At 45.4% G+C, this 15,885-nt stretch overlaps 1 protein-coding gene across 1 annotated transcript in view; it reads left to right on the top strand.

Moving 5' to 3' along the window:
- The window catches only part of LOC114631420 (WD repeat-containing protein 49-like), a 120,000-nt gene that overhangs the window by 55,501 nt on the left and 48,614 nt on the right, over positions 1-15,885 (top strand). Inside the window, exons 10-11 of the mRNA XM_028779753.1 lie at positions 2,842-2,959; positions 6,052-6,121. Coding sequence (XP_028635586.1) covers positions 2,842-2,959; positions 6,052-6,121 — 188 coding nt within the window. The remainder of the gene's footprint in view (positions 1-2,841; positions 2,960-6,051; positions 6,122-15,885) is intronic.

Below are 15,885 nucleotides of genomic sequence, written 5' to 3' on the forward strand. Positions count from 1 at the left end.
GGGAAGGATGGATGGATGGATGGGTAGATAGATGGGTGGATGGATGGATGGGTGGATGGATGGATGGATGGATGTATAGATGGATAGGTAAGTGGATGTATAGATGGGTGGGTGGATGAATGGGTAGATGGGTGGATGGATGGATGGGTGGATAGATGGGCGGACAAATGAAGAATGGATGAAGAATGAAAATGAGGACTGGATAAAGAGTGGATGAAAGAGGCAGAAAGATGGATGGTGGATGGTTAACACCCGTTTTCTCATCTGACCTTGAATTCAAGGAATTCTTGTTTTAGTTTCTAATTACATAAGCATTTTTAAATGTTCAAAACCTAACAGTATAACATTTACTTCTCTGATTCCAAGAGTTGGCTGAAAGAGTCTGTACGAGAAACTATAAGCATATGGTCTCATCAGTTGCCCATGGTAGGGTTTGTTTATTTATTTATTTATTTATTTATTTATTTAAATCAAGTTAAAAGAAAGGCTTTTGATAAACACAGTCTTACTTGCCTATTGACCAAATTTGAGAAGTGCTTGCTTTTGTTGACACACTTTCCAGTTAGGCTTCTGCACTCTCAGCTCACCTTCGTCGGCCTCCCCTGTACCTCTTAACCTCTGTCACATGCGTCATACAACTGCAAGTGATTGATTTGCGTCTGCATCTTATCATGGAGGATTCTCTCTGGATGCTTTCTTTCTCTCTGCATGAACACCTCTAATTCCTTTGCCTTTTTCCAATGTTGTTTGTAGCAGTGAGTTTGTGCTACATTGCTTTGTGCTCCCGGCAGATCATGCGTGCACACCAGCCCAGGAGCTATCTCTGGATTCATGAATGAAACACACACATGTTAGCTTATTTTTAAAATGCCTTAGCTACCTCAAAGGCTGGGCACTACTAAACCTTCCCCTGTTACCCCAGGCCCAATCTGGGAAGCGGCCAGTGGCCCCTTACCTGAATTCTTACATGGCTCACTGACTCTCTCTCCTGAAGCTCTCTTCTTCCATCTCCTACTACATCCTGGGGATCCTCCATCTTCTCCCCTCTGCGTCCTAGCCCGGGGAACTCTAAGGGTCCCGCCCCATATCCAGCAATTAGCCATGAGCATCTTTATTGATCAATCAATAACCAATTAGGGACAAGGACTGGGCATGCAGATTCCCAATTGAATGAAAGCATTAGAACCAATCTCCAGCAGTTGTCCATGGAGAGTTTGAGGTTGGGGACTTTTTTTTTAAAACCCCGAGAGAAGTTGCAACATGCTGGATGTTCCTGTTAAACTCAGAACAGATTGTTTTAAAATATTTTATTAATTCTTTGAGAACATCACCTAATATATTTTGATCACATTCTCCACACACCTGAAGGAGATCATGTGGATTGCTGTTGCTCTGCTACAATTGTCTTGTGGGGTCAAGTGTGGGATTTGCCACTTGTAGCCTTTTGGATTTGGGGGACATTTCAGATTCTGGAAGCTTATAGGAATATTCAATCTGTAGTAAGTTTTCAATTTTATTAAGAATCTCATGCATTTTTCCCTTGGATATTTTAATAATTCACATACATGGCAGTATACAACTTTGATTAATTTATTAAACGTTTTGACTACTGTCTTAGTTAGGGTTTCATTGCTATGAAGAGACACCATGATCAAGGCAACCCCTATAAAGGAAAACATTTAATCGGGGCTGGCTTACAAGTTCAGAGGTTCAGTCCATTATCATCACGGTGGGAAGCATGGCAGCATGCAGGAAGACATGGTGCTGGAAGAGCAGAGAGTTCTGCATCTTGGACCACAGGCAGCAGAAGGAGACTGTCACACTGGCCAAATGAGCATATATACGAAACTCAAAGCTCCACTTCCACAGTGACACACTTCCTCTAGCATGGCCACACCTCCTCCTAATAGTGTCACTCCCTATGGCCAAGCATTCAAACACATGCATCTATGGGGCCAAACCTATTCAAACCACCACAACTACCTCTCAAGTATTGAGTTTACATGCTTTAGCCTAGTGAAAAGTTATCTCTTGATAACTTTCAAGACATCTAATCAGATACACTCCAGAGTTGGATGTGCATTTGAATCAGGCCTGTCCCCCAGGTTCATACTTTTAACCTTGGACCTGTGGCCAGGGCATCATTTGGGAATGTGTAGGAACCGCGGTCTCAGTGGTCTCCATTTGGGGTACATTTACTGGAAGATGATATTTGAGTCACAGTTCTGAGGTTTATTGAACATGAGGCCATCATCATGTGCAACTGTGGATAGCTGGTCAATCCACTCACAACATGTTACCCTTGAAATCCAGGTTGCCCAAGATGGAATTTTGAGGCTCCTATGTATGCGCTTTGGCAAGTCCTTTATCTTTTGTGCCTCTGTTTCCTTCCCTGTGAAAGAGGATAATAACACTGCTCACCCATTAGGGTTCTTTGTTTTGTTGTTTTGTTTTTGTTGTTTTATTTCATGCTCCCTACAGACACTCAGCAGGCTCTAAAAGAAGCACATTGCCTTTGGGTTGTACAAATATCTCATTTTTAAAAATGCAAGGGGTGGGAGGTATATTATTTGTGACAGTTACATGCTTAGTGGTTTTTTTGTTTGTTTGTTTTTGTTTGTTTTACTGCACTCTAGAAAAGAAAGAGCTCAGGGGGTGTGCACATTCAGAGAGATCCCCACTGACAGAGCGCTGGGGGCTTGGAGAACAGATAAGGATGAGAGGGAGGCAGGAGGTGCCTTTGATGGAAAGATCCCGAGAGGCAAGGCTCCTGGCTGAAGCCAGGATGTAAGAGGGCAGGGTGTTCTTATCTTTTGAAGATTCTTATATCCTCCTCCTCAGAACATGGAAGAAGATGCCAAAAGTTGAGGACATGCCGTGCGTCACCCTTCACAGCATCATGGCCTCTCCAAATGCAGAGTATGTCCGCTGGAAGGTACACGGAGACTTCGTCTCTCAGGTAAAAATAAACAGGAAGCAGACTAGAGCTTGCAGGCTGCCCTGTCTCTGGCCAGGTACAGCACCTGAGCCATAGGCAAGAATAGTCTAGACTGCTGAGTAAGCCACTACTGCTCCTGAGGCGACTTTGCAAACCTAGCTGAAAACAAACATTACGTAAAATTCATAGACTGCTATAAGAATAACTAGCTGGTTTAGTGAAATGAACTTCCTGGTGGTAGTCAGTCCTTGGCCAGTGTCCTAGGGTCTAAAGATTGTAGGTCTCTTTCCCTTCCTTGTTAGGGCTGAAAGAAATTCAACTTACTCAACCTGAATGGCTTGGGATGATGGTGGGGTTGTATTTGTAGGATTAAGTCCCTGAGCTTTCCACTGACCCCGAGAATCTAACCCCTTGTTTCTCAGATATGTAGGAAAGCAAGCACTGCCTTTTATAATAAGAAAGTCCATAGCCTAGTGGAATTATGTGCAGGGACATCAAGACTGGAGGCAAACACAAGGTGGACAATCTAACACTGTGGCTCACAGAACATACCAGGCTTAAGCCAGATGGATAAGATTCTAAACTAAGAAGCTTATGCAAGAAAGGAATGGTGTCTTAGGGTTTTATTGCAGTAAAGAAACACCATGACCAAAGCAACTCTTATAAGGACAACATTCAATTGGGGCTGGCTTACAGTTTCAGAGGTTCAGTCCATTATCATCATGGCAGAAAGTATGGCACCGTGCAGGTAGACATGGTGCTGGAGAAGGAGCTGAGAGTTCTACATTTTGACCTGAAGGCAGCCAGGAGAGACTTTCTCTTCCACATTGGGCAGAGCTTGAGCACTAGGAGCCCTCAAAACCTGTCTACACAGTGACACACTTCCTCCAACAAGGCTACACCTATTCTAACAAGACCACGCCTCCTAATAGTCTCACTCCCTCTAGGCCAAGCATTCAAATAGAGTCAATGGAGGCCAAACGTATTCAAACCATTACAAACGGTTACTGAGATCTGACAAAATGGCTCCGCCATTAAAAAAAAAAAAAAAAGGGCCCTGGGGACCTGAGTTCAATAACCAGGGCCCACACAGTAGAGAGAGAGAACTGACTTCCACAAGTCATGTGTGTGCACACACATATATGTAGAGAGAATCTCTTATAAGAGTCACCAGTCAATAAAAAAGCTGATGGCCACTGAGCTGAGGCAGAAAATAGGAGGTGGGACACTGGCAGGAAGAGAGAGAATTCTGGGAAATAGTGAGAGAATAAAAGAGAGATTGTCCCAGGAAGATGTGATGAGACAGATGTATAGTACCTGAGCACAGGAAACCAGCCATGTGGCAGAATGTAGCATAGAAGAAATGGGTTAATGTAAGTTATGATCTAGTCAGAGAAGAGCCTAGCTATATGGCCAAGGTATTTGTAAATGTATATTAAGTCCAAGTCTTATTTCTTGGCGCATAGGGCTGGGACCAAGAACCAGACCAAACCTCTACACATATTTATTCTAAACAAACAAAGTTTTCTGAAGAAATACTGAGTATAAGAAAAAAGTTCAGGAAACCGTTAAACATACTTTGATAGGAAAAAGTAAAGGAAAAGAAAAGTTGGGTCAAGAAAACAATTCGTTTTTCTACAACATAAAGACCAGCGAAACATCAAAGACAAATTAAGAAATCTCACAATGGATAGAATTCTCTCCATCACCCCAGAAGACTCCTTCAAATGGCACCCACTCCAGGTTGTCACTACTCTATACTTTTGCCATTAAGGTTGTCACTGGTAGCCCATTTCATGTATATGTATGTGCGCCTTTTTTGCCCAGTTTCTTCAGTTAGTATAAACGCAGCCAAAATTCTCATAGAGTGTAACAATCCTGGATCCCTGCTACCAGGTTCTTCTGTGTGACAATGCACTCTGGCTGTCCTTTTGAGGCCCCTCAAGGCCCAGAAGACTGGCAAAGCACTTCTCAGACGCAGATCCAGGGCTGCACTGGAAGTCCCTTGCAGAGGGCTGGGTGGGGGAGGCAGGGTCCACACCAAAACGCTAAGCACTGGAGTTGATGCCTTTCTCCTGAAGTCCTGGACCTGGAAGGAAGTATACAGCAAGAGTTTTCTAGGCCCTGCCATCCCGATGTTCTACCAAGAGGGGTAGGAGGAGGTGTTGCTGACCTTGTTTCTGAGCAGACCGTGACGAGCAGGTGCCTGCCAGCAGCTCCTGACCCTTGCCACGCTCTGTTTCCCAAGCCTGCATACTCTCTTTCCATTGAAAACTTGCTGTCGGTCCCTTCGCATCCCTTCTGGGATCCGTGAGGATCAGAAGCAAAAGTTGCCTTTCTTGCAAATTCTTCTGAGCTTAGCACCCTGTCTATGTGGACCAAACGATAAGGGAATCTATCAGTCTTGTAGATCACAGCGGCTCTTCTAACAGGATCACAGCTTGATCCAATTTACAGCTCAGGGCTAAGGGCTTCCGCTGGGGATAGTTGACTGAGATTAGAACTTAGAACCCATGACATATGGTTCCTGTGATCTGAGACTGGCTCCATCAGTCTCCTGCCCCAATTCCCTGAATGTCCTGTCCCCACACACCTGTCCCAGGTGCAGCTCAATCTTTAAAAATGGGAAAAGGAAATAAGCGGAAGTGTCACTCTCTCCTGGGATGATGCTCAGGGGCCCTCCTGATACAGAGATGGTTTCCAGAGAAAATAATAGTTTTCTCCGCAGACTGTGCGCTTTTCTCTGAATGAGCTAAACTAGGCAGGAGAAGCTGCTACAGGCTCTGCCAACCAGAGAATGCCCAGGGAGTATTTACTTTGGCATTAGCTTCCAATCATGTAAAGGGAAGAAACAACTAAGTGTTCCACCAAACCACCTACATATGCGCCCGAGAGAGAGAGAGAGAGAGAGAGAGAGAGAGAGAGAGAGAGAGAGAGAGAGTATTTTAAAAGCCATTCTTATTCCCAGAAATGTGGATCCTTCTCCCTTCTGGGAGCACTGTGGGAAAATGCTGTCCAAAAACAACAACAACAACAACAACAACAAACCACCACCGTTATTTGACCCCGTGGATCTCTGTAATTACGTTTTCTCATTTTTTTTTTCTTTCTAGCTGAATTACTATGACTCTGTGAAAGCTGTCATTTCCAGCTCCAGTCACGAGCCCACAGCTCTAGTGATAGGTATGGTTGTCTATGCCTGCTTTTGGGCAGGGTCTCCCACCTTTTGGGCTTCTGCACTGTGACAGACATTCACATGCTGAGAAGGACGCCTCGGCACGGCACGCCACGCCACGCCGCTCAAAATGGATCTCTTCCTCTTTAGTTGGTAGTTAGGTTTCCAAGTCTCAGACCATGAGGCTGCTGGGGAGATGGAAAGGGAGAAGTTAATCAATATGCATCGAGTTAAAATATGAACAAAATCTATTTAGGGCAATACCAGGCTCTGCCGTCTGAGGGCTTCAAACACGCTGCATGATTTTACATGTGTGGGACTGTAGCTATGAAACGGAGTGATGGAGTGTTTGCATGAAGTGAAGAGGTGGGAACTTTTAAGAGTTCAAAAAAGCAGAGCCAGAGAGGTGGCCCAGCAGTTAAGCGAGGGTTAGGTTTGCAACACTTATGTGGCAGCTCTCATCTGTCTGAAATGCCAATTTCAGGAGATCTGACACCCTCTCTTGGCCTCTGCAGGTACTGCATGTACTTGGTGCTCTTACATGCCCTTGGAACACCCATACACTTCAAATTGTAAGCGGGTTCTTGATAAAACTTCCAAACTAAACTCACATTTCGTTTATGGATAGAAAGAAAGGTTTGGGGGATCAAACGTCCAAGTCTGCCTCAGGAAGATGGGGGGCGGGAGGAGCAGAGAGGAAAGCAGAATGGTGAGAAAAGCAAGCAGATTTAATGTGACAGGGGAGGAGGGCATCTTTGAGCTGATACAGGCTGAGCTAGACACCCTTGCCTAAGACAGTTGAATTTTAGGGGCGGGATTAGGGGAGGTCTTAATCTGAACCTGCCTATGGGATTCCTAAAGAATGATGACTTCTGTTTACACAGTAACAATCCCTCTGTTTACTCAGTAGGAGTCCTCTGTTGACACTTGGAACATAACAAAAATAAAATAAATCAGTATTTTTAAAATGAAAGTTACTGTTTTGGGGGCTGGAGAGATGGCTCAGAGGTTAAGAGCACTGACTGCTCTTCCAGAGGTCCTGAGTTCATTTCTCAGCAACCACACGGTGGCTCACAACCATCTGTAATGGGATATCATGCTCTCTACTGATGTATCTGAAGACAGGGACAGTGTACTCACATATACAAAATAAACAAATTTTAAAAAAAAGAAAATTACTGTTTTAAAGATCTATGAAGAGCCAACCCTTGGGCACACATGTTGTCTGAAAGATGAAGTGAATTCCAAGTTAGGTCAACCCATGATAGAAACACAGATAGGCTAGAGAGGGCATTCCCAGGTAAAATGCCTCAGTCTATGAGGGGGAAGCCATCATGGCCCATACTTCTTCACCCGTTCCTAACACTGCTGGATTGTGAATTAAAGTTCTTAACACATGAACTTGTGGGTGACACAGTCCAGTGTTTGTGTAGTTTTAAAAACAGGCTACGACTTATCCCGGGAGCCGCCAGCCCCTCCCAGCTCCCTTTTGCTCCATCCGGTTTAGCTCCAGGATTGATCACAACCATCCCCCAGCCCAGCTTTTTTTCAAACCCCCTTTGCTCTGGCTTAGCTTTGGGATCTGCTGCTGCCAGCCCCAACCCAGCTTCTCTCTCTACTTGCCTTTACTTCAGGAGGGGTTGTGTTACCAGCCCACTCCGGAGACCCTAGAATGCTTGGATAAAGTACGCACAGACAGCTTTATTATTTTAGAACTTGCCAGCTAGGCACAGTTGCTGGGCGCAGAATCTCCTGCCTGGAAAGGCATGCCTTCGTCAGTTATTATCTGTTTCTCCTCCTGCCCTAGACTTAGTGCCTTGTATCAGCTAGCCCCCAACAACCTCCCTACCCATAGAGGAGGCTCCAGGCCTTACATGGTTGCAGCATCCTCTTTCCTCCAAAACATGGCAGAAAAAGCCCTTCTTCCTTCCCTGCATCTCCCTTTCCTCTTGGAATCTGGAAGTCCCATCTGTAACTTCATTTAGCACTTAGCACCCACGGCCTTCTTTATTGACAAGTCAAGAACCAGCTGGCGAACAAGACCTTAGTGAGAGAACCTCCCCTTACCGTCCAGCCACAGCCCTCAATCCCAGTTTCCTTCTCTGCTCCCGTGTTAAACAATTGACCAAAAGCAACTTGGGGGAGAAAGGATTTATTTCAAGTTACAGGTTACAGTCCATCGTGAAGGGAGGCCAAGTCTGTAAATCAAGGCAGGAATCTGGAGATGGAAGTGAGTCACGGGGGGCTCCCCCTTGAAGAGTGGTTAGTTCTACAAGAAACCTGGGACAAGTCTCACTCAGTTTGGAGGCTCCTTCCAGCTTGCCCCTTACCTTAAACCTCTCCCTCCTACAGGCTGAGCTTCTCCTCCCCCAAGCTTTTCTCTGTTATATAATCCAGCCATTTTGGCTGCATGCTTTCTTGGGTCTCTTGGTCTCTCCTGGTTCCTCTCTTGTTTTCCTCCTCTCCTCTCCTCTTCCTTCTTGCTCTCCCTCTTTCTATCCCCTCTCAAGTCCAGGTTCAGTCTGGATCCTTCCAGAAACCTCCTGCTGTGGTCGCCCTCACATCTATAACAAACCTTCTCAACTACGTCTTGGAACGCTCATGTCCTCATTTTTCATTCAAAGGGTATATTTTTGTCCCCAGCACCATCCCACCTCTCTCTTTTTGCTTTCTCGCCATGAGGTGAGCCTCTTCGCTCCTCCATGTTACCACCAACCTGCTTCCACTCAGCCTGGAAGCCATGCAGCCTACCGAAAGCCTCGAACCTAAGCTAAAATTAAACTTCCCCCTCTTAAGTTGTTTGTCCCAAGAAAGGGAAGATGACTAGTGTGCAGCCCCCCACCCCAGAGCTACAGAATGAATCTGCAGCTAAATCAAGTGATGGCTTGCATGCATGTTAAACTCTGGGAGGCATTTATTCTTTTGCCATGGCAACATACTGACGCTGTACTAGCTCACCCCTTGAAGACATCCTCAGTTCTTCGTAGTTACTTCATTATGCTTCACAGTTATCTTGGAAAGCTCTTGACACCATGTTGGAAAACCCCAGGCAATTATTCAATGACACCAGAATCATGTTTAGTTTTTCACATAGATGCTGATCACGATCCCTTTCGTGTTTTAAAGATTTGACACCTGTCAGTGGTCCCCAGTTTCCAGTGGGGTGACCTGTGGAACTTTGTAAAATCTGGTTATCTGAGTTTTACCCTCCAAGATTATAGCTCAGTTGGGCAGATGAAATTCTCAGAAGAATGCTTTTCCCAACCCCAGCTCTACTCCCTCTAAAGCCTAACCTCTGACTCTAAGGGCCTGGTGTGAGCTCACCATGCAACCCATTTGTAATGTATAAAATACTAAAGACCCTCTGCTGCAACTCAGATCAGCCACCCACAGGTCAGCCTAGTTGACCCTGAGCCTTTGGAAAAACATTTCCCTCTCTCTCACACACACCCCTTTTTTATTCTCTAAAAGCTAGTTCCACTTGTCACAGAGCATCATGGAAAGTCAATACAACCTGTAGCAGCGTCTCAGCCTCCTGAGAACCAGCCCTCTTGCTGATTTCTTGATAGAAACCATCAGATGCCTCCTCCATCCCAGATTTTCTTTATAAACTCTGATCCATCAATGTTAAAGTTCTCAAAATGTTAGAGAGAGATGTGCAGTGGTTGGATTTCTTGGGAGCTTTCATTAGTTTTTCTTGGAACTTGGAAAGCTTCTTTTCTAGAATGCTAGCAGGTTCGAATTCTAAGAAGCCAAGGCTTGGCCTTTGGAGGCTGCAGCAGCCTGGAGTGCGGTGCTTGCTTGAGGAGATCAAAAGCAATTGTTCCCGAGGAAGGATCAGTGAGTTCTGGCTTTGACCCGGCTGCTAATACAACTGTGATGTTGGGCCTCGGTTTGCTATATTTAAATAAACAATGTGGTCTAGATTTCATTTAAATGTGTCTCCCAAAAGTTCATGTGCTGGGGACTTAGTCTCCAAAGTGGTAGCAATAAGAGATTGCAGATTTTTATGAAGTGGGGGTCTGATGGAAGGCAGTAAGTCATCGGGGACATCGTATTTGGAAGAGATTAATGTAGTTCTCCTGAAGCCTTGGCTAGTTTTAGAGTAGGGTGTGTGTGTGTGTGTGTGTGTGTGTGTGAGAGAGAGAGAGAGAGAGAGAGAGAATTTACCCTCTTCTTCTACTGTAGCTCCATATTTGCTATATTTTCATGCTCCTATTCTGCCTCCCCCACCCCACACACACACCACAGAGAGACACAGACACACAGAATCACACACACACACACACACACACACAGAGAGAGAGAGAGAGAGAGAGAGAGAGAGAGAGAGAGGCACAGATAGACAGCAGAGAGACCAAGACACACACACACACACTTCTACCATTATGGTATCCCTCATATTGTAATGTACCTGCCTTAGCCAGGTTTCTATTGCTATCAATAAACAGCAGGCACAAAAGCAACTTGGGGACAAAAAGGTTTGTTTCATCTCACGGTGTCCAATCCATCACAAAAGGGCACACGACAGGGCAGGAACTCAAGCAGGATCCTAGAGGCAGCCAGTGACCCAGAACCCTGCTCACTGGCTTGTTCTTCAGGCTCATGGTCAGCTACCTCTCTTACACAACCCAGGACTACCTGCCCAAGGATGGCACCGTCCACAGAGCATTGGGCCCTCCTTTCACCTCAAGTATTAATCAAGAAAATGCCTCACAGCCTTGCCTACAGGCCAGTCTGACAGAGGTGTTTTTCTCAGTTCAAGTTCCTTCTTCCCAGATGATTGGAGCTTATATCAAGTTGAAAAACAAACAAACAAACAAATACCCAGCCAGGACAGCACCCAAAGGAGCCCTCACCAGAGGTTGAATAGGTAGGCTACCTGATCCTAGAGTTCAAGTCTCTAAAACTGTGATGTAAATACACCTTGTTTGGTCCAGCTAGGTGCAGATGCTGAGGCAAAAGGATCACAAGTTCAAGGTCAGCTTGAGCTACAAGAAGTCTTTCATGGCTCTAAACTGCTTCTATTTCAGCTAAATCTCTCTGGAGAGCTAGATGCTTCCAACCAGGAAAAATTAGCCCCAGATTAACATTATTCTAAGAGCTGTCTGCTGGTGTTTACAATGTGATAGGTAAGATATTGACTCTTGCAGAACCTATCTCTGCCTTTCCTCTTCTGCCTCAGCTATTGACTGTCAGCTTTTTATTAAACTAATCAGAAGGTGAGGGAGGTGTATGCTTACAACACTGAGGCATGAGATGATACAGAAAAATACCAATACCAAAGTCCAGATAGTACTCAGCTCTCTGCCCACCCAGAAATCAACATTTGAATTATACAAAGACAACCTATGCACAGTGCACAAAAAGACCACCCAACATTCCTTCAACCCAGCCATGATCCCCACCATCACATTGAAGGCTCACCAACGTCCTCCATGTTTCTAATTCTTTGAACTAGTGGTAGCTATCTCCTTCTCCCTCTCTGTGTTTGAGATATCTGACCACCCTGGCCTCTTTCCTGTCCATCCTGTGTCTTCAGAATTCTAGCCTCTGCTTCTCTTTCCATCTCTGCCTCCCGTGTTTCTTCCGACACATCTCCTTGACCGAATGTTGGGGCCTCCAGAGTTCAGCCTTTGGCCATCTCCTTCCCATCTCTGCACCTTTCCCTCCATGATCCTCACAGGACCATTAGCACACTGTCTCCTCAGACCTCTCCTCATCCCCTTCTGACATTTCTAACTTCCCTATTGATCCAGATAAATGAGGTACATCGTCATTATATCCAAAGCAGACTCCAATCTTCTCCTTCATACCTCTAACGCCATCTTCCCCAAGTCAGTTACAGCTAAGTCCATCTTTTCTAGATGTCAAACAGAACAAAAAAAGTCGGCCTTGAATCCTCTCTTGCAGTCAATATCTGACCTGTTGACTCTGATCAACCGGGTATCCGATGTACCAGGAGTGAGGTCACCTCCCACCAGGACCATCTCTTGCTTCCACTGGGGCTTGCTGTCTCCACTCCACTAAGCCACTTCAAGAGCCTCACATGCTCCCTGCTTCCATCTTACCCCCTAGCAACATACATTCTAGTCAGACTAACCAGAGAGAGATGGTACAACGAGGTGTCACGCCTCCCATGGTCCCCTCATTTATTATTTTTCTCTCTATTTCTGTGATAAAACACCAAAAGTTACTAGTGGAAGAAAGGATTTATTTGGCTGACATGTTCTGATCACCGTGCATCATGGCAGAAGTCAGGACAGGAACTCAAGCAGGGCAGGAACCTGGAGGCAGGAAGTGAAGCGGAGACCTTAGAAGGGCGCTGCTTACTGACTTGCTCCAGTGGCTTCTGTAGCCTGATTTCTTATACCACCCAGTATCACCTACCCAGGGCCGGCACCACCCATCAAGGGCTGGACCCATGCACACACATCAATCATTAAGAAAACACCTACAGGGCCAGTCTTACTGGGGTATTTTCACATGAGTCTTCCTTTTTCCATGACTCTAGCTTGTTGGCCAAAACTAAACAGTGTACCTGGTGAACCTCCGTGTCACTTAGAAAGGCGAAGTTTGCAAGGCTGTGTGAGACTGACTGCCAACCCTTACTGATCTGTTTACATCTGTTTCCATCCTCACATTCCTTCTTGCTGCCAGGACTGGGAACTGTACTTCCTTCTCCTAGGAAGATTCCCACACATTCCCATATAGCTCACGCCACCTTCCTTAATTGTCCTTGCCTGTGGCTTCTCACTCACTTTTATTCTGTCATGTTGTCCTGTTTGGGAACTGCCTATCCTCCTACCCTTAGCTTTCCTTGCCTTGGTCTTCCCTTGTTTGAATCTACAGATCTAACCCCTTCTGTCATGCTGCATGTGTTCTTTATAGTCCGTCTCCCCCTCCATGCCAGGAACTCTGGACTGTTTTGCTCGTTGTTAGCTCCTAAGGGTTTAAAATGGCGCCTGGCATCTAACAGGCACCCAGCAAAGATGTGAGCGAGTGAGTCTGTGAAGCCAGAACTCAAACAACATCTATTTCTCACAGAGTGCTATTCGGGGTCAGTCTGGCACCACTACGTATTTAAGTGATAAATACTGGTCACTGAGATCTGGTTGCCCCAAGTACACCAAGTGATGCTACGTAAACCTCGCTCTCCGATTTAAAGTTAATTGGTTAATAAAAGGTTAGAGCCAGTGACTGGGTGGTAGAGAGAGAGAGGTGGGATTTGAGAATTGCGTGGAAGGTCTCAGGAGAGACCAGGGAGAAGAAAAGGGACACAAAGATAGGAGGAGGCAGCCATGAGAGGAGATGGTCCATGAGTACCTGGTCAGGAGAAACGGCACGCAACAAGAGACGTGTGGCTGGCATGTAAGTCAGAATAGCTCCAAACCTGCCCAATCTAGGCTTACAGCTTGTAATAACACACCAGGATCATGTGTCTTTTATTCAGGCTAGTTAGAATATATAATTACAATTGGGTCGCACAGTGCTCTGAGGTGTCACACTCAGGCAGCCAGAGGACTGAGGCAACAATCATGTCAAATAATTTTCTCACACATTATTGTCCCTAGAGCACTCCACCTCCCCAAATTCAAGTCTATCCATGTAGTTCCCAGTGCCTGCTGATTGCTTCTGTCTGTGTGTGTGCCTCTGTGTGTATCTGCCTATATGTGTGTATATGCCTGTGTGTCTGTGTGTATGTGCTTGTGTGTATGTATGTGCCTGTGTGTGTGTCTGTGTGTATGTGTCTACGTGTGTGTGTATGTGCCTGTGTGTGTGTGTGTCTATGTGTGTGTGTGTGTGTGCCTCTGTGTGTGTATCTGCCTATATGTCTGTATATGCCTGTGTGTCTGTGTGTATGTGCCTGTGTGTATGTATGTGCCTGTGTGTATGTCTGTGTCTATGTGTGTGTGTGTGCCTGTGTGTGTGTGTATGTGCCTGTATGTGTATGTGCCTATATGTGTGTACGTGTGTGTGTGTGCAAGTGCCTGCGTGTGTGTATATGCATATGTATGTTTGTGTGTCTCTCTGTGTCTGTGTGGAAGTGCCTATGTCTGTCTATGTATGTATGTATGTATGTATGTATGTATGTGTGTGTATATTTGTGTGTATTTGTGTGTCTGTGTATTTTGTATGTACATATGTGTATGTGTGCCTGTGTGTGTAGGTATAGGTATGTGTGTGAATTTGTGTGTCTATGTATATATGTATGCTTGTGCGTGTGTGTACTTGTATATGTATAGGTATATATATATATATATATATATGTATGTGTATTTGTGTGTCTATGTATGTATGTATGTGTGTGTGTACCTGTGTGTATGTAGATATATGTATGTGTGTATATTTGTGTGTCTGTGTATGTATGTATGTATGTATGTGAGTAGGTGGATGTATGTATGTGCATGTATGTATGTGTCTGTGTATGTGTGTGTGCCTTTTTGTGTGTCTATGTATGTGTGTCTGTGAATCTCTCTCTCTCTCTCTCTCTCTCTCTCTCTCTCTCTCTCTCTCTCTCTCTCTCTCTGCCTCTATCTGTGTGTGCGTGTGTGTGCCTGCGTGTGTCTATATGGATTTGTGTTTGTATGTGCATGTCTGTGTATATGTCTGGCACTAATCTTCGTGCCTCAGTAGTACCTCATCACAGAGGTAACTCTTCCATTCCTAAGTCTCCCCATTGCCCCGTTTTAGGTAAAGAGACAGAGCCTGGCGGCCCTTCCTTTACATACTTGGAGGCTTTAAAGTTTGTCTTATGGTCAACTACACACTCCCAGGTAGACTTACTTTGTGAAAAGGGGACATACAACAGACGAAAACAGCTGCCTGCTGAGCCCCGCCATCCACTGTCAGGCTGTTAGAAGCACTTCCGGTACTGCTGTTTTTTTTTTTAAGACAGGAATATCTAGCTTCATTTTTGTCATTAATGAATATGCAAAGGGAACCATATTGATTGAGGCTGCAGGGAAATCAGGGCTGGATGCTTAAAAGTATCTTGTCTCCTTCAAACAGGACCAGGGTCCCCATTTTGTGACCCCAGATCTGTGGGGTACCCGCTCTGGTGAGGAAAGTAGTGGGGAGCAAGGGGGAAACACTGGGCAGATAAGTAAGGGGAGCCTCAAAATACATCTTGAGTCAGAGGAGGCAGGGGCTAAGCTTCGTGGGAGTCACCTGGCTGCTGACCCCACAGGCTAATGTGAATCTGGCTTGGAAGTGAACCTGGGTCGACCTGATGCTAAGAATCAGGCTCTAGATCTTCCAGCTTCTTCATCCCTGAAGACCTGCCTGCTAGCTAATGTGCCAGGGATCTGAACCAGCACTGGATCTGTTCTCGGTTTCCATGGAAATCACTTAAACTTCTCATCATCCTTCCTTCAGACCTTGGAGAAGAGCTATGCTCTCTGGTTTCCATGACGACCACTTAAACGGGTATCCTTGTCTGGTTCTATTGGAAGGGAGTCGCTAGAGTTCATGCAAATGAACTGGCTTGACTCTCTTCTTACTTGGAAAATAAAATAGGATCCAAATAGAGTAACACACCTGCTCAGAAGTTTCAGAACTCTGTTCAAAATCAAGGAGGGTGAACGCCGTGTCAAGTTGCTGTTTGAGGCGGGCGCATCATGTCTCTCTTTGACACTAAAACGCTCATCCTGATGGCTCTGGCTAGTTCTGCTGTCTTATCAAGGAGGGAGGCCAGGCAGGGCCAGAGTGGCTAGTCAGTTTCTCTACCTAGTGCAGTGAAAACTGTTGGGGGAGACAAACAGGGTTCTCA

Source organism: Grammomys surdaster, unplaced genomic scaffold, assembly GCF_004785775.1.
Source record: "Grammomys surdaster isolate TR1022 unplaced genomic scaffold, NIH_TR_1.0 362, whole genome shotgun sequence".
Taxonomy (NCBI): domain Eukaryota; kingdom Metazoa; phylum Chordata; class Mammalia; order Rodentia; family Muridae; genus Grammomys; species Grammomys surdaster.